Below are 19,843 nucleotides of genomic sequence, written 5' to 3'. Positions count from 1 at the left end.
CTGATTTAAATACGTGCCAAATATTCCAAATAGACCCCTTTTGACATGAATGTAACATACTGACATTATTTCTTTAGAACTGGAGAACTCTTCCCAGGGCTTTGAATATATGGTCCTAAGTGCTATAGGCATTAAGATGACAAAATTTGTTTGAAAAAAGTATATAATTTATCACCTCACCACTCCCCTGGGTGTGCATTCTACTGGGACTATGGTACCAGGCATAATCCTTAAAACAGTCCTCAAAAGGGAACACATATATAATAAAAATAGGCAGTCTTTTCAAATCAGTGTTCTGAAATGTCTAGGAACTAACCAAAACATATATAAAATAATATTTAATTAGTAATAGGATAGACACAGGAACGTTTGTCAATATAGCCACTGAAGGGAAAGGTCTACACAGAGAGGAAAGTGCTTTCATGACTCCAAAGGGATTATTCTAAATTTACTGTTTTATATGAATACACTCAAATATTAACATCTAAAGTCTTTGCTATTATATCAGTAAATTTTGTGTATTGTTTTATTAATGATATCATTTTAAACCTCCAAAGAAAAGTCTTAGCAAGTAGTTAAAAAAAAAATCACTGGATTGATAGAGCGAAGCAAAGCCAATCACTGTGGTACTGACAGTGGCCCCGGGCCTTACTGACAAATTTGGGAGTAGATAAAGAGTGGGAGAAACTGCTGCTCTCAGAGCTCAAATCCCTGCAAAAGGAAGACATACCAAGTATCTAGAAAAAGCTCTTACTTAGATCAGGGAAATGAAACCACTGAATACATACAGTATTTCAGAAGAGGCAGAAGATATCCCAGACCACTGTGCTCCCACTTTGCTAAAATACATTGACTATTTCCCTGATGAGCACCAGCTGAAGGGAGAAAGATAGGCTACAGACACCGTACCCCCCATGTTAGTCCTCTGACCTTGGAATTTTGAAGAGTGCCCTCATCGGATGCAGGTCGGCTAGCGGAGGCTCTCCATCCCCTAGCTCGATGGCCGTGATCCCCAGGGACCAGGTGTCACACCTGGCATCATAAGTGGTATCCAGTTGCTGTTCACATGCAATCACCTAGCAGAAAATGCAAAAAAAATAAATAAATAAACAAAACCAAAACCAAACCAGGGTGAAGTTTGTGATTTTAGCAAACACTGTAGCAAAAGTAAGCATGAAAGTCCCAAGTTTTATATTAAAAATTCATGTGACAAATATTTACAAGTTTTAGTCCTAATAGCCCCAAAGTGAAAACAAGCCAAATGTCCATCAACTGGTGGTAGGTAAACAAAATACTGTGCATACATACAATGGAATATTATTCAGCCATCAAAAGGAGCAGACAATTGATGTATGCTACAACATGTGTAAACACTAAGAGAAAGAAGTCAGACACAAAGGCCACATACTGTTATTATTCCATTTACATGACACGTCCAGAAGAGGCAATTCCATAGACAAAAAGCAGATTAGTGGCTGTGTAGTGTAGGACAGCTTGGGAGAAAATGGGGAGGGACTGCTAATGAGTAAGGGGTTTCTTTTAGGGGGAAAGAAAATGCTCTAAAATTAGACTGTGATGATGGTTGCACAACCCTGTAAACATACAGTTAACAATCATTAAACTGTACATATCAAATGAGTTAATTCTATGGTAGATGAATTATATCTCTACAAAGCTGTTTAAAATAAAAAAACACATTCAGATGAATTTTCTCTTCTTTTGGGTCTCTTGGTCTTCCTTAGTATAAAAACGTGTTTTGCCCCACCAACTTTTTTTGTTGTTGTTGTTATTTTATGACGTCATATATGTGGTCTAGGAATAGCTCGCCAAAGGCTTGGGTGAATTTATGCTCCAATTTGTCTAAAAAATCCTTAGCTTATGCTTTCCTAGTGTTATTGTAAATACTATTCCCTTTTTCTTGGCAAAGTATAGTGGCTTGTAAAAATGATAGGGTCACCTACCATGGTCACTCTTTCCCTAGTCCCTTTTATCCTAAAACATGCATGGACTTTGGTCTCGGAAGAATGGCTTTATGTAACCAGCAAATGCTTCCTCTGAATTAGAATTTAATTTAAAAATGTCAGTAGAGAATTCTACTGTTCAACTGATAAATGAACAATATTGCCTCTGAGGCCCTAAAAACACTGAAATAATTCTACGCCGTTAGTTATGGAGAATATATTTATTTTTATTTATTTAGCTGCTTTCTAATTCTATGAGATTGGTCATTAATAACATAGAGCTGGTGTATAACCCATAACTTCACGAGCTAGAGAGCTGGTTATTCAAAATATATATACTTCAACAATTCTAGATAAGTGGAAATTTATTGAAATACTGCCAATCATTCATAAGTTGGGAAATGTTTATTGCAGAAGAATAAGTACAATATGCACAAAATCTGGAACATGCACATATTTACATGACAGCTTAAAAAGATCACAGTGAGGGCACCTGGGTGGCTCAGTGGATTAAAGCCTCTGTTTTCATCTCAGACCATGATCTCAGGGTCCTAGGATCGAGCCCCGTATTGGGCTCTCTGCTCAGCAGGGAGCTTCCTCCTCTCTCTCTCTCTCTCTCTCTCTGCCTGCCTCTCTGCCTACTTGTGATCTCTCTCTGTCAAATAAATAAATAAAATCTTAAAAAAAATAAAGATCACAGGGAACCTTTCTCTTTTAGGTAACATCCACTGGTTTGTTAAGCAGAAAAGTACTTTCAAACTGTGTTTGTGCTATTGGAGGCTTACTAATAATAAATAATGACTTATCAGTAAAATGACAGTCCGGTAATTGCATATTAAGGAGTGTCAATTTTAATTATTAACTCATTTAATACTCTGGTAATTAAATTTTAGATAGATCAAAATATTTTCTCTTACTTAGACAGTGGTTCCAAGATCCACTAATCAAAATTGCTTTCTTAACTAGAAGAAAACTTAAATACCAAACAAAATCTTTGTTACTATAACATGGAAAATACAAAGCTAGGTTATTGACTATTTAATATTAATCAAGTAATAACACAATTATTACATAGTATAGTATTTATATTATTGTTTTTCTACATTACTAAAATACATAAATAAGCTATACTGTTTAATATTATCCCTATATTTTACTAATTTCCCATTTTAAAATTTTTTTATAAGCTTTTAAAACACTACTAATAAATCAGAACAAACTGAAGAAACTCACTTCACTTTCTCTTACTCAATTTTGATTTTCTTTATATGACCACACTTCCTATTCCTATTCCAAGATGTATACCCTGTTTAAAAATTTTTGAATCCAGGGCACCTGGCTGGCTCAGTTTGTTAATTGTCACCCTTCGTTTGGCTCAGGTCATGATCTCAGGGTCCCAGGATCAAGCCCTGTATAGGGCTCACTGCTCAGTGGGGAGACTGCTTCTCTCTCTCCCTCTGCCTGCCATTCCCCTGTTTGTGCTGCACTGTCTCTCTCTCTCTCTCTCTCTGTGTCAAATAAACAAAATCTTTAAAAAAAGCTTTTGAATCCACTGGAATTTTTGAAACTCTAAAGATAATGTAACCTTTCTCCATGTTTTATATTCCATTTACATTTCACTTTTTTGTAAGTACTAATTGAATTAATATTAAAATAGAAACAGCACACAATGGTTTAATCCCCAAACACATTTCATTCTAAGGCTTTGCAATATTAATGCAGTATTTGAACCACTTCCTGCCCTTGACTCCCTGGAAAATGGTAAATAAATAGCAGAACATTTCCCAGAGGTTGAAGAGAGAGCTTTCAAACATAAGTGTTCTTTATGGATAAACATAATTAAAAAGATTAAAGGCATTAAGAATGGCTGTGGAGAGAAGATGGGACTCTAGAAAACTTCTTCCCTCAGCAATTTTGGCAGTTCATCCACAACTTCCCAACGGTAACAGTTTGAAAAGAGTCTATTGTTGTCCCCAAGCAAGACAGGCCCAATGTAGGAACCTGTGATACAGGTTAGTCACCACAAATCTGATCTTAAAGGCTAGGAGTTTTCCTAATATTTCTACTATAATATTAATAATATGGATGCATGTTAAGCAATTAAATGCAAATTTAACTTAAAAATTTAAGGCTGCAAGCAGTTTCTCTTTACCTCATCTGATTCATTCATTCACTCCTTCATTTATTCATGTTCATTCATAGTCCATTTACCGAACACCTCCCATGTTCCTTCTCACACATGCAAAAGCCTTACATAAAAACAACTGACGTTTTCTTCTAGTACCTTCCGAAACACATATGGAGATAGAGTATGCATGAAAAGGAAAGTCAGAAAAGATCAAATATTACATCTGTCCCTCTCAAAACTATCTGACCTCAGGAGCCATCCAAAATGGCGTGCCTACGGAGGTGTTCCGACGGTGCCGAGTGCTGGTGAGCTGTGCAGACACACCTGAAAGAAAGACACAAGACTTCAATTCTTGCATTAATTACTCAGGCAAAGAGACTCCAACGGCAGTATATTTCTTTACAAACTACCATTAAAATTCTGTTCCTTTAAAGCTGCCATGGGACTTGAGTATTCTAAGTCAGAATTTCCTCATCGCCAAAATACAGAATGGTCCTCTAATCTTCTGTTTCTCATATCCAACATCTCTATCCTTAAAGCCCCATTTCAAGTTTTATTCCTCTATGCTGACAGCTGGTCCTGATCATACTAACCTTTATTTTTTGACCTCCTGTATTTGTAACTACCTGTCTATATTATGTAGTTTGGCATGTAATTGTTATTTGATAAGATTCCTCCCCTCTCTCCTCCTCCCTTTGCCCACTACCAAATTCTGGTGAGTTTGAGACTTTTTCTATGGTGGTATGCACATAGTGGGTTATTTGTGAATGTGAATAAAATTATTTTCCATCACATGATAAACTTTGGAAAAAATCACACCTATCTAGAAGTTTTAAATTAACGGTATCTATTTAATCCAACAATGGAAATACAATCAGTTCTATTCCTTTAGAGAAATTATAGAAGGAAGGACTACAATGAAGAGGTATAACCAAAAATTTCAATCATGTCATCCCACTAATTACACCTGGTTAGATATAATCATAATTGACCTTTAAGAAGATTAGAAGGAAAGTCTCTCCTTGCATTTCACATTCCTGTTCCTCATGCAGACAGCAGGCCTGGCCTGGTTACCTCTGGCCGTCCAGTGCTCTTCCCTTGACCTACTCTGAACTGGATGGGTTACACCCAAACCATGGGCTTCCCTTTCCTGGTTTCCCCGTTTTGAAGATTTTATTTATTTTAGAAAGAGAAAGAGTGAGAGCGAGAAGGGGGAGAGGCAGAGAGAGAGAATCTCAAGCAGATTCCATGCTGAGCCTAGAACCCAATGCAAGGCTTGATCTCACAACCCTGAGATCATGACCTGAGCTGAAACCAAGAGTCGCACGCTAAATGGACTAAGTAACCCAGGCATCCCCTGATTTCCTGTTTTGAAAAGTGTCTCCCAGGTTGTCACATTTATTTTAGGCTCTGTCTATTTATCTTACAAGCCAAGTAAAGCAAAGACATTAATTAAGATTTAAATTTGGATACATTTGATTCTTCCAAGTTGGCATTTGACATTTATCATGAAACTCAAAGGCCATATTCAGCCAAAAGGGTATTTTGGTGGTGGAAATATGCTTAAATGTTGGTGGAATATACATGGGCGTAGGGGTAGGCAGTATGTTTCAGTGCCATATTAACTGCATCTCACAATGACCCAACCTACCTATTCCACCGATGTATAGTATAAATCCTGTCCCAAACAGAACTTTCATCTATGGCCTTCAAATTCGGTCTTTGAAAAAGTTAATCTTTCGACAGAAAAAAATATCCTCACTAAATAATTTTTCAAATTCAAGGGAGATGATCTAATCTGTGCATGAAGATTGTCTCTTAAATATTTTCTAACAGTCTCCCTGAAGAAAGAGCATCATTGCTTAACAGCATATTTCTCCAGAATACACCCCCTACCTCCACCTCTACTCCAGGCATTTTAACCTTTAGAAAAATTAAATTTAAATCTAAACATTTCATATTGTCTTTTTCTATAAATTAAAAGAAGTGATTAAGCTCAGATTTTATGAGACCATCAAAATATTGTAATTTATTTACATAAGTGGGAAAAGCACATGGATTTTTTTTTTTTGAGATTTTATTTATTTGAGAGAGAGAGAGAGAAAGAGAGAGCAGTGCAAGGGGCAGAGTGAAAGGGACAAGCAAATGCCCTGCTGAGCATCGAGCCAGATGTATTCTGATCCCGGAACCCTGGGAACAGGACCAGAGCCGAAGTCAGATGCTTAACCAATTGAGCCCCCCGGGTGCCCTGCAAATGGATGTTAAAATCGATTCAATTTAAAACTGATTCTAAATTTACTGAGATTTATTCTAAGGTATCTATCTATCTAAATTTACATTTTACTTGATCCTGTTGTACATTTTTGTCTCAATTTCTTAAAGAAAGTTTAAAAATTCAAATGTCATTTAACTGAAATGTAAAAGGAAAGAAAAAAAAAAACCCACAACAAAGTAATAAAAAAAAAATCAAAAGTTTTGCTCCAGGCAGGAAAATGACCTTTTAGAGTAATCATGTGATATATTTATTCTCTTTTTGAATATGAAGAAAAGATTACATCACTAGGGTTGACATTTCTCAGCAAGTAGTCATGTCCTGGTGTCTGAATTTATAACCATGGATGTGTGGAAAGGACCTTCCTGCCACACTCCACAGGAAATAAACACATGTGGAAAGATACTAGAAAAAGGTTTTTTAGGGTGTGATATGTGACCCAAGGTAGTCCATTCAGATTCTTTTTCTTGGAAAGGTGAATCTTGAGTGGAGTGGACTCTCAGGGAGGAGGTAGCTAGAGCAGAGTCATCCAATGGCAGGGCTCGAAGGTCCAAGTGACGCTGCCCCTGAGGACAAGGGCTACCATGGCCCTTCCTAGGAAGCCAGATGGCCCAGCTTCTTCTCCCTTGACTTTGTAAGCCTGTCGGTGTTGTTTTCAGTATCCTTGCCTCAGCTGGTCAGAGTTAGTTTCTGTTGCTCATAAGCAAGGAACTCTAGCTAATATAAGACCCAAATGATTTTACACACAAAGGAGCAAATTAATAAGAGTAATAGTCAATAATGGGTTTACAAAGTCTACGAGTTATTAGGTTTTAGAAGTGATATTAGTCTCATAGTACTGATATGATATATGATATGATTGAAAGGATATGATATATTACATTTATATGCTGCTATGAGATTAAAATTTTTCTAGGACAGTGTTTGGCCTCCAAACTCTTTAATCACACATCCCAAAGAAGAAGAAACTCATAAGCAAACATACAAATATAGATATGGCTACAGATATTCTCCATATATTTACTATTATATTAACTTATGCATTCTGAAGCACATAAAGATAATTTTAAAGGATGAGATTAAATAATAACTGTATTATGACTGTGTCATAATTAGTATGGGTATTTTTTCTGCACCCCCATGATGTCTTGTAAGCATGCTGGCATTGACACCCCCTTCAAAGACCACTGCTCAGAATGTGGGCTAATGAATTAGTGTTCTTGGGGTCTCACATATCATTAAGTGGCTTTTGGGATCCTGCACAAAGAATGTTTTACACCTGATTCCCATACAGGAAAAAGATACTGTAAAACTATAAATAAGAAAACTGTAGCCCAGAATGTGAAGAAGAAAAACAAAAAGTCTCAAGAAAGTGAAAAAGCAACAATGCCACTAGGTAGACTAAAAAACCTGTGGGTCGGGGCACCTGGGAGGCTCAATTGGTTAAGCATGTGCCTTCAGCTCAGGTCATGATCTTGGGGTTCTGGGACTGAGCCCTGCATCAGGCTCCCTGCCCAGCAGGGATTCTGCTTCTCCCTCTCCCTCTGTCCCTCCCCTTGCTTGTGTGCTTTCTCTCTCTCTCTCTCTCAAATATCTCTCTCAAAAAATAAATAAAATCTTAAAAGGGAAACTAACACTTGAGTCTGATAATATTGAATGATACTAACGTTAAAAATAAGAGAAGACCTTTGCCAAATTTCATGTGTGTGTTGAATGTTTCTGTAATCTTTCTTAAACCCCAACATCATTTTACCAACACAACCAAATAGCTTTGAAGCTAGAAGGCAACTTATCGGTCATAAAGTCTAACGTGTTCATTTTCAGCTTAGTAAACTTCAGCTGAAGAGAAAAGTCAGTTTCCTGAGGACAAATGGCATTTTTATTTGGTATGAATTCTCTCAAGAAAAGTAGCTAAGAAGGTAGAAAAATGCAAGATTCTATTAAAAACGACTGCCATAAATTACTTTAAAAGGCAACAGGAATCCAAATTATGAGTTCAGGAGGCCTAGGAAGTAAAGAAGATTAGGACAATCATCTTGTCCAGAGAGGAAATAATGGACTAAGTCACCAAAGTAAACAGTTATGTAAGCATCTCAAGGGATAAGATGCTAAAAGGTTGGAAAATTCCAGGCAGAAAGTTGGGATAGTGAGAGGCTATTGGAAGGAACAAGAGGCCAGAGGGAACTAGGGCTGAACAGAAAACAGGCTAGAAGAGAGAACAATGATCCATTGAAAGTCAAAGCCTCAGGAACATTAAAGAGGTGTATGTTAATGATTCTTAAGCCCTTTGCTTTGATTATATTGAAATTTTCATGCTGTTTTAGGCCCTTCCAACAAGGCTTCCTGGCTGTTTGATTACTGTACAGCGATCTCCGTTCCCTATTGTCTAAGTGTTTCTTCTAGGGAGAAAAACCGTGTCAAGAGATCTCTGAGAGCCTTAAGGAGTCAGAAGAAACATGAAATATGTGGTTTCCAAAGTGGTTTCAACAGACCAGACAACTTCAGGAAACTTGATTTGCTATAACCATACAACAAATCCCCTGACATCTAAAGAGGACAAAGGGAAGAGCATGGGATTTTGTTGTTGTTGCTAAAAATAAAATACTGCAGGAATGAGAATTGAAATTCTAAAAATATGGATTTTTTTTTTCAATAAGAAGAGGCCTTCTAATTTATTATACCATTAAATATCCTCATTTTGTTGATAAAGTTAAGATAGAATGAAGATGAATCTAGGCATGGTATCTGCAGTGAGTATGAACCTTTAATAAATAAAGTCTAATAAATAAATGAATAAATAAATAAATAATATGTAGTAGGTGCGAACCCCTACTAAATGTAAACAGGCAAAAGGAACAAAATACAAACTAACCACATAGCAAATAAGCCTAGACCATATGCGTGTAGTGATAAGTTTAGCACGGAGTAACAAGTTGTAAATTTTTTTTTGACTTGTGCGAAATATTGTAAACCAAGACATGTTTACAACGTGTGTATGTTTTTGGTGTGTAAGCGTAAGAAAAACAAGTGATGTAACGTGTTTATGAAGGAGACTTAGCACAGTATATAAAGAGGCATCGGGTTGGACTGAGACAAAGCGAGTTCCCTGTCGGGAGGACATCATCGCCGGTGCTACCGACGCCCCGACAGCTCCATCTGGCCAACCACTCGCTGGCTCTCAGTCCCAACTTCTGCGGTGACCTCTCTGTCTAGATTGTGAGGCGACATCTCCTTCTCCGGCGGGACCGTGATCAGATCGTGACAGCGGTGCGAACCTCGTCCCAATAAAGATCAAGTGAGTTACATCATATCCATCTCTCTATCTCTTCTTTACACGTGCGACCTCCTGGCGGGACGCAAGGGTTTTGCTCCCGTCAGTATCCAAATATTTGTCAACCATTACTCCGATGTCTCTGTGACGTATGTTCTGGATGAAATTAACTGTGAATTAAGCAGATTATCCTCCATACCATGGATAAACCTCGGTCAGTAAGTGAAGGGCCTTAACAGAACAGAGACTGACCTCTACTGGGTGAGAAGGACTTCTGCCAGCAGCCTACCTTTGGACTCAAACTGTAACTTTTCCCTGGGTCTTCAGCCTGCCAGCTTGACATCACATTTTGGAGTCACCAAGCTTTCACAGTCACATGAACAATTTCCTTAATATAAGTCAGTCTCCTCTCCACCCTTCACCCCCACCCACCATAGTTTGTTGATTCTGTTTCCCTGGAGCACTCTGGCTGATACAGATTTTGGTACGGAAAATAGTTCTTAGAGAAACAGAATCTTAAAGATGAGTCTGGGATATGATGTGGTGATAGAGGTACACAAAATACCAGCACTGGATACTTCTAATCAAACACTTACAAGAGGCATGGTTCAGGGTGGTATTGCTGGGCATTTTGACAAAGTAATGAATATAATGGCATTGGCTGGTTTCTACTAATGTTGCTGGATAAAGTGAGGAGAAAAAAGAAGGATGAACTCAGAGATTCAAATTCCCAGCTCCAGTGCTGCATAACGACCTGAAAACTTCTATGTCTGCCCTGAAAGAGACCCTTCTCTCCAGTTGATAAAGAGTTGAGATTAGTGAAAGCCAAACCTAGAATCTCCTTATTAAGGGTGGGGGATGATGGAGGAAGGAATAACTTGGATCAGGCTGAACTTCCTGATAGACCCACTAAGCAGAGACTTTGCATTTAATATTGCAGCTTAGAAAGCCAGAAAGTGTTGGCTGGTTGGCTCGGACATGGACGAAAAAGTTAACCTAGTAAATGATCTTGAAATGCCAGAACCATACTGGTTTACTCTAGAGGAAGAGATTCAAAGACTTAGGAAGACTGGAATGTTAAGAGTGGATTCTTCACTTCAGACCTACTTACCCAACAAGGGAGCATCCAGAGGATGCCTTTCAACATAACTGTGAGAAACCCATTTTTGAGGGGAGCCCCAGCATCCTTGAGAGCTCTATTACCACTCTTCCGTGTAGGCTAAAAACTTACATTAGGAGCTGCTGCCACTGAATTAGGAAAGCTAAGTGCAGTGGGAGTAATTGGATCATAGAGTGGCAGGGGCCAGCTGGTGGTCCTCAGTGGCCAAGCACAAGGTGGGCACAGTTACCATAATGGTTGCAGGGCCAAAGAAGTCACCAGAAGTCTCTGAATTGCAGAGACCTGTGCTGTTGCCTAGTTGACCTTGCTGTTATGAAAAGTGAAATAGATGGGAAACCTACTAAATTTGTTAATCCGAAATAGTTCTATGTTAAATGAACAAAGGTCTCACTTGAATCATCAAAACAGCTGTGGCCCTCCATCAGTCCCCAAATTTGAGCTGGTTTACAGACCCAGAACCTCTTGAAGGGGAGGTCACCGCTTGAGAAAGGGACCCATATATTGCCCAAAATGTACACTGTTAAACTGCCTCCTAGCCTTCCTCAAAGGGACCAATGGCCTTTTACCAAGGTGTCTGTGTGCTGGGGAAAAGGAAATAATCAGACTTTTGCAGGATTTCTAGAGACTAGATCTGAATTGACACAAGTTCAAGGAGACCCCAAATGTCACTGTGCTCTACCAATCAGAGTAGGTGAGCAACGAGGTTCCATTCAGATTCATCTCATGGTAGGCTCAGGCTTCTGTTTTGTCATTGTTAGTTCAGGAGACTGGGGTAAGTCAATGACTCGTTATGATTTTGGGGGTCACAAACTGCCTAGTGAGTTTTGTGAAAGCTTTATACTTTCTCATTAGGAAATTCATATTCACATAATGTTTTGCATATAAGGGATACCAAAACCTCCTGGCATTCTTATACTTAATATACTCAATGACATTCAAGGTTATCTCCAGTTTTAGGTTTTAGCAAGTCTAGAGATGACACAAGGTAAGTGACTCTGTGCAACCACTACTCCTATCCATACTAATGTGATTTCCCTTGGAAATCTGTCCTCTCTCCAGTCTACCTGGCACTGGATCTTTCCCTTTTTTTAATATTCAGCTCACACTATGTAATGGAGATTGTGTAGTACTTTCTCTAAAGACATCAAGATTACCCTGCTCACTGCCAACTCCTTGGCTTTGAACAAATAAACCGTGCACTTTGAGCTCTATGTGTCATTTGATTCCATATGACTTTGTGCATGTATACAGATGCATAACATTGAACCTATTACAGAGAGTTGAGTACAGTCGACCCTTGAATAATGTGGGGCCTAGGATTGCCAACCCCCACACACAGTCAAAAATATGCATATAACTTTTGACTCACCAAAAACTTAACTGCTAATAGCCTGCTGTTGACCTGAAAACTTACCAATAACATAAACAGTCAATTGCCACATATTTTGTATGTCATATATGTTATATACTGTCTTTGTATGACAGAGTAAGCTGGAGAAAGGAAATGTTATTAAGACAATCACAGGGGTGCCTGGCTGGCTCACTTGGTTAAGTGACTGACTCTTGGTTTTAGCTCAGGTCATGATCACAGGGTCTTAGGATCGAGCCCCATGTCAGCTCTGTACTGAGCATGGAGCCTGATGGAAATTCTCTCTCTCCTTCTCCCTCTGCTCCTCCTGCTTGTGCTCTTTCTCAAAGAAATAAATAAAATATTTTTTAAAAAGAAGAGAAATACACTCACATTACTATACTGGATTACAAATAACACATGTGTAAGTGGATCCATACGTTCAAACCTGTGCTGTTCAAGGGTCAACTGTGCTGTTCAAGGGTCACCTGTCTATAGAATACTCCTTAAGTATGGTGCACTATGACCACTGATCCCTTCTTATCTTATTTTTTCATTCCTTTTATTCCCATTTACCTCTCCCATTGTCCTGTCATCTGTTCCACCATAAAAGTCTTTTTGCTTAAAGCTTTTCAGGAATTGGAATTTTAGAATTACAGATTAAGATCATATAATTTTAGTCTGAAACAATTATTTTATAGTAATAAAAACTGGGGCTGCCTGTATGGCTGTTGGTTAAGTATCAGACTCTTGATTTCTGCTCAGGTCATGACTTCAGGGTTGTGAGGTCAAGCCCCAAGTCAGGCATGCCCAGCTTATGGTGCTCCCTCTCCTGCTCCCTCTGCCCCTCCCCTCTGTCTCAAAAGAAGAAATAAAGAAAAAAAGAAAGAAAGAAAAGGAGAGAGAGAGAGAAAGGACAGAGGAAGGGAGGGAGGGATGGGTGATTCTTAAAAAAATATAAGAAAAGTCCTCTTTGATTCACCTAAAGTCATCAGACTTTACTATTACTACAAGAGAGGCATACCTGATACTCGTATTAAAATGTCTACAGCTGCATTGAGGTAAGTAGATTGTTTTATGTTGGGTAAGTCCCTAGATATAAAGTTTTCTCTGTTACCAAATAAAAACTCTTTCAAAACATCGGAAATCTATTCTTGATTTCATAACAGAATTTTTTGGTATACTTCATGTAATTTAACTTCAACAATTAAAAACTAAAATTTTGACCATCTCTTGGAATATAGGGCCCTGCACATCCATAAGAAAACAAGTTATCTAGAATATTTAGAAAATATCTTTGTCTTTCCTTTTCCATAACCGTCTTTTAAAAAAATCTTTCTTTTTTCACAGCTACTTGCAAAATAGGATGGCTCAGGGAGGCTTGCTTGTGCCATGTCAGCCCACTCCCTGGTCATGATTAACTGAATCAAAGGAGAGTACCTGACCCAGCTTGTCCAGCTGAGCTCCTTCTTCTACTTCAAACTCCTTTTGCTTGGGGTGCTAAAAATCCAGGCCAGGTTAGCTATTGCCATTGGACCCAGAGGCCACAGAGGCTGAGAAGGCTGAGACTACTCTTTCAAGTAGCCTTGATGGGCAACATGAAAACTCCAGAGGCTGGTCTGGAGACACCCAGAGAGAACAGAGAGAAGAGATTTGGTTTCTCCAGTGAGAAAGCAAGAGACAGCAAGTGGTTGTGGTTCTTGCTTTCCATTCTTCTGTCGGTTCCAATCCTCTGAGGCCTGTTCTTCCTATCTTGTCCTTTGTGTCTTACTTTTGGGGAGCTCGTTTGGTTTTTCTGTCCCTACAACTACAAGACCCTTGACTGAGACATATAACATTACCTATGATGTTAAATAACTTAATTCAGCTTTGGAAAATGTTCAGTTTGGAATACGTAAGCCTATAGGTTCAGCTGGAACCACAAAGCCATAAAACAAATAGCCCATTTAGTCATGGTTCTGCGGTAGATAACGAAGGAATTACAAATGTCATTTCCTTCAAATAAAGGTCACCTCCCCAAAGTACAAAAATAAATTCTAGCTGAGTGAAATATTGGGTTTTTGTATAAGAATGAAAATTCTAAAACTCTGCCAACTTTTAAAAATGGTTCTTTTCCCTCATTTTTCCCATTATTTCTTCCTATAAAGCACTAAATCTCACATTTTCAAGATTCATAACACCCAGCTACCAATACACACACATATATATACACACATAGACATATATATATAATATCTTTAGACATATATATAAACATCTTTCCACTTCAATAGTAAATCTCCAACTCTATTCCATAGTTTGAAAAGGTTTTTGATATAATTTCAACCTTAGAGAAAAGTTAGCCAGAGGGGTACAAATAACTTCTTTCCTTTGCCACTGAAAAGTAAGTAGGCCACAGGATGTTCCTTTACCCCCCATAGACTTTAGTGTGTGACAGCTGCAAACAAGGACATTCCCCTACATACCAACTGTACGACTAACAAAGTCAGGAGATGAGCACTGATATATTTCTACCATCTAATCTACAGACCCTATTCAAAATTCATCAGTTGTTCCACATGCGTCTGTTTTTACAACAAAAGGATCCAATCCAGGATCATGTTTCACATTTAGCTACCATGTGCATTTAGCTTCCTTTGATCTGGAGGAGTTCTTTAATCTGTCCTTGAATTGTATGACTGTGACACTTTGCAGAATGTTCCTGAATTTGGATTTATCCGATATTCCCTCATGAGTGTATTTCTGGTGGCAATATCATGGAAGTGACACTGAGGTCATCCTATTGCATCCTAGCAGATGGGAGGTGACTGTCACTTGCCCCATTCCTGGCTGTGTTCATGCTGATCAACTGATTAAGTTTTGTCTGCCAGGCTCCTGTCCTGTAAAGTTTCTTTCTTTCTTTCTTTCTCTCTCTTTCTTTCACCCTGCGTCCTTCCCTCCCTTCCTTTCTTTTTAAGATTTTACTTACTTCTTTGACAGAGAGAGTACACACACAAGCAGAGGGAGCAGCAGGCAGAGAGCCTGACGTGGAGCTGGATCCCAGGACCCTGGGATCACGACCTGAGCTGCAGGCAAATGCTTAACCGTCTGAGCCACCACGTGCCCCTTCTGTGAAGTTTCTGGTTTTCTTTTGTATTTATGTATTTTTTGAAATATTTTAAGACTATGTAAATAGCCTATTTCTAGTCAAAACTTAACACACTAGTTTAGGACCCACTGAAGTTTGGGGATGAATTAATTATTACTGTGATGATTGCCAAATGATAATTTTAAAAACTTCATTATTCCTTCCGTGTTTATTAGTCGGCATTCTTCTGCAAGGATAAATTTCTTTCCATTCATTTATTTATAGATATAAGTATGCAGTTATGGATTAATAGATATCTGTTTTATTCAATGGGTGACCATCATTACTATCATTACTCTTTTGCGGCTCAAATTTTCCCAGATTTGCTCAGTGAGAATTCCTTTAATTTGGCTTCATGTCCTTTTGATATGTCTCCATCATTCTTTTAATATTTCCTTTTTTTCAGCACATTAAGTTCCAGGTTCATCCTGTTCCTATCCTGTCATAATAGCCAAGAATCTTGGCTTCCTCTTGGTTAAGAATTATATTTAAAAAAACAAGAGCTAGGTGCTTGATGGCTTTGCTCTTAGGGCATCAATGTTAGCTAGTCCTCTTAGTGGAAAGAGCTAAATAATACGTACACATGCACCCATACATGCCCATCCTGCACGCACATGCTATCATATTTATTTTTATATTTATTTTATATTTGTCTCTGTATTTTGAAAGCCATGAGTTCACACTGATACCTGTGATTCCAAGCCCTAACATCCCTGGGGATTCAGTTTTCTTCCTTTCCATATTTGTAATTCTTTTCTACAACATTAAGAAACCTGGCTCCCCTTGTTCTTATTATATTTCCTGATGGTATTAATTCCCCTTCATGTAACAATCTCTTGTCTCCATCTTGACCCCCTACACAGATATCCTTCATATCTAGCTTGGGCTCTGACAGCCTGATGTGGGGTCATCACCATCTCTCCAGACAGATGCTCTCCTGGCCCCACGTAGGGGCTCAACACTCCATGCCAAGCACGGCTACCACCCCCCGCCCGGCATGGATGCCTCTTCAGGCCCAAACCACATGGTGAGCTCACCCCACGCTCCTCTGCCTGCTCACCACCACCTCCCCCAACTCTTTTATTCTGAATTGTTTGGGAAGAATGGAAGGAACTTCACAGTTTTTAAGTTCAGGTACGACTGCCTCACTGGATGCTAGAAGTGGGTTATTAATAAGTAAATCACAACTTCACTTTGACCTACATTACTCATGGGGGATTTGGTCTAAAATTAGGCATGTAGGTAATAAGAGATTTAAAGTCATAAAATATTCTGTCATAAGAACAGTGTCTAAATAAATCACATGAAGTACATTCTGTACTTTTGTATTGAAATGTTAACTATCCTATTAGAAATGAAGTTCCCCAGAGAGAAATCATTGAAATGAGAACTGGGAACTGCCCTTCAAATTCAGTCTCTCTTTCATTTTCCAGTCCAGATAAGGACTGCTTTTCCAGACATCAGTCTATTTGCCTAAAGGGGTTAGCCTCCTGGGAGGTCATATTATTTATTGATTGATTACATACCAGTGACTGCTAATGTATTTCATTAATAAACATTTACAAGCTCCCTTGTCTTTTTACTTTCTGAGGTGTCTGGGGGATTTCTATAAAAACATATCCATTGAGCAACAACAAAAAAGGTTTCTTAAAGGCTGTATTCATAAGGAGCATTAGTCAACTGAATCGTACTTTTAATATAATTAAGTAGCTTAATATAATACTTAAAACAATACCAAATTTATTCTAGCAAAGGACTACTTTTTATTTTTGAAACAGAAAGAAGCTATTTGGGGAACTCATATTTTCAATATTTAGCAACTATTTAAAAAAAATTTAGTTACTATTTATCAAGTACGTACTGAATACACAGCACTGAGCTAGGTATTAAGGGAGAACTCGAATTCATGATAATGGTAATAGTTCAAGTTTTTACAATGATAAATGTCAATAATTATACTAAGTAGTTTACCCAGATCATGCAATTTACTTTTCACAGCAATCAACCATCTGAGGTAGAGAATATTCTTTTTCCTATTTATAGATGAGCATTTTGAGATCCTGTGGAAAATTCTGCCTCTCCTTCATTCATTCATTTGAAAGTATTTACTGAACACTTTCAAGGTGTTGGGACCATGTTTGGCTCTGGGGACCAAGTGCTAGACCAGAGTCCATGGCACCATGAAGCCTACAGCTTAGCAGGGAAGGTGGTCACATTAAACATATGAGTACAATCAAGTGTGACAACTGTTGGCTAAACAGAGTGTGGAGTGTTCGGGGTACTCCACCAGGCAAACAGAAGTCAGCTGGGTGTAGGGGTGAAGGGAGGTTTCTAGGCAAGGAACCCATCATGTCTGTAACCGATCACAACACTTAATAACACTGCACTACAACACCCAGAGCAACTGGAGTTTCTTCCATTTGCCTCTGCTGTGGCCTCTCTTTATGCCTCTACCTGCTGGCAGGGAGGGCAGGAAACCTTAGTCAGATCTAATAAACCTATAAAGTCCTTTCAGACAGAATCCAGTCTCCCTTGGATAAAACTGTCTGGTCTACCTCTCTGATGGCATCGCTACTCCTTCCTCCCTCCTGAAGATGGGACCGTGTGCACAGGATGAGGAAGGGTCCTTGGGTGTGGACGGTCACTAGCCATGGGGACCAAATACCCGTGTGTCTGCCCAGCTGTCAGGTGCCCTACTGGCCTCCCTCGCTGATGCTGGCATCAGCTGAGCTTGTGGTCCACTCTCTGCATGTAGGCGGGGCTCCCTGGGCCTCCCTGGCAGACTCAGGCTCACTCACAGGCTTCAGGGGTAGCTGAGAACACTTCGCGGTCTGGCTATGCCTGCTGTTCAGACCAGCCCAGGCGATCTGCTCTGCGCCTCACTGCCCACGCTGAGCGACCCCTCTAGGAACTTCCCAGATCCTCAGTGACTTTTGGGCTTCTGGACACTAAGGGAAGGGTTTGGGGAAGCTCAACGTGAGCACTTCTACTAAACCACTTTACAGGTCCAGGTGTAAATGACAAGGACATTGCTGGCTCCAGTCTGCAGTGTCCTCTCTGGAACGTGGATGACAATGGTGGGGAGTGTGTGGGTGAGAACCTCTTCCTGCCCTTGCTGTCAGCTTCACTTTTATAAATCTCATCTCACTCTCCTGCCTCTTTCTCTGTTTCATCTTTCCACAATCTCCCTAGAACTGGAAAGGGTTCCCCTCTTCTTTCTGTTCTCGCTTGGGTGGAACACTTTGGGGTATCCCTGACAATTTCCCCTGTATGCTAAAGACAAGACAAAACAATTCAGACAGACTTTTCTCAAGAGTTAGCCGGGTCTTGCTACTCAGACAATCATAAGGCAAAGGCCTATGCAAGGGCTGGTGGAAGGCAATGGCCAGAATACTGAGCAAGACCGGGCCGGGATCAGCTACACTTTCCAAAAGGGTCTCCCCAGGTTACAGTGCAGATAATGGACTGGAAGGAAGGGAGAAAGACTGGACGTTGGGCATTTAGGGAAGTAAAGCGGAGGAGGTCAGGTAGGAGATGATGGCCAGGACTAGAGAGAAGCCAGAGGAGTGGAGTCTGGGGACACATGTAATAGACAGAGCTTTGGACTAGTTGTAGATGTGGGAGGCGAAGAGGAAAGAAGACTCGAATGAGCCTAAGATTTCTGACTTAAGCCACGAAACCAGACTGGTGACTTTTTCAAAGAGAAGAAACTCCATATATGAAGCAGATTTCTGGGGATGGCTGAGGTGGTGGAGCTCCACTGGGACATTCCAAGGACTGGCAGCATCTGGGCACAGTCCTTTGGGAGCCAATAACAAGCTCACTGTTGATTTTGTGAGGTGAGAAATGCAAATAAAAGGTATCCTAAAATGCTTTACTCCTAGCTGCAGCCTTCCCTGAACCTTTGATTTCAACGTTACATGAGGACATCGGTTTTCAGCGTAATTCTGCCGGTTGTGGCTTATCACATCTGGCCCCTTCTGCCCTTGAGGAGTTTCACTAGGCTTGCAACTCCTCCCGCACCAGGTTTTAATTCCTTTGGAAATCAACCAATGGTTTTAGGCAAGCTGAATCCAAGTCCTGTTACCGCGGAGAACAGAAATATAAGCATTATCTTATCTGCAAATAATAGCATTTTCATATTTGGTGCGGTGAACACATGGAATAGGTGACTGGCCCTCTTTTCTAACTGTTGCTGAAAATAAAGTCTGTAACTCAGTTCATCCAGAACCAAAGCCCTCCCTGTGTTAGTTTCCCAACTTACAATTATTTACAAAGGTATCACATAAAAGGTCACATTATTAATTATTTAGGTATATGATTTTAATCTCGGCTACTTTGGAGGGTGTCCCAAGGAGGTGCATTTCTCAAAGCTACTTGGTTTACCAGTTTTTCTTGCATGACTGAAGAGAATGACCCTTCCTATGAAGCAAGGTAAAGCGTTTTGTTGTTCTTTTCCACTTCGGGCACAAGTTGCTGTTAGTATCCTAACCCAGCCAGACTGTTCAAACACACAGCTCTGAGCTCAACCAGCAACGTAGACTAGCTGCATCCCAGCTGTTCATCAGAAATTCACTGTCAAGCTCACTTTTGCTCAGCAGTTTTCAAAAGCTCAA

At 39.5% G+C, this 19,843-nt stretch overlaps 1 protein-coding gene across 4 annotated transcripts in view; it reads right to left on the bottom strand.

Annotated features, from left to right (window-relative positions):
- MYO3A (myosin IIIA) overlaps nt 1-19,843 on the bottom strand; it is a 241,353-nt gene that overhangs the window by 179,702 nt on the left and 41,808 nt on the right. For all 4 annotated transcript variants that reach the window (XM_082740863.1, XM_082740865.1, XM_082740866.1 and 1 more), the window contains exons 7-8: nt 4,337-4,413; nt 931-1,076 (exon numbers count right to left, since the gene is read on the bottom strand). In XM_082740863.1, the coding sequence (XP_082596989.1) occupies nt 931-1,076; nt 4,337-4,413 (223 nt within the window). The remainder of the gene's footprint in view (nt 1-930; nt 1,077-4,336; nt 4,414-19,843) is intronic.

The sequence above is a fragment of the Mustela nivalis genome (genome assembly GCF_964662115.1).
Source record: "Mustela nivalis genome assembly, chromosome: 7".
NCBI classification, from domain to species: Eukaryota; Metazoa; Chordata; class Mammalia; order Carnivora; family Mustelidae; genus Mustela; species Mustela nivalis.
This window is presented reverse-complemented; position numbering and strand designations above follow the sequence as displayed.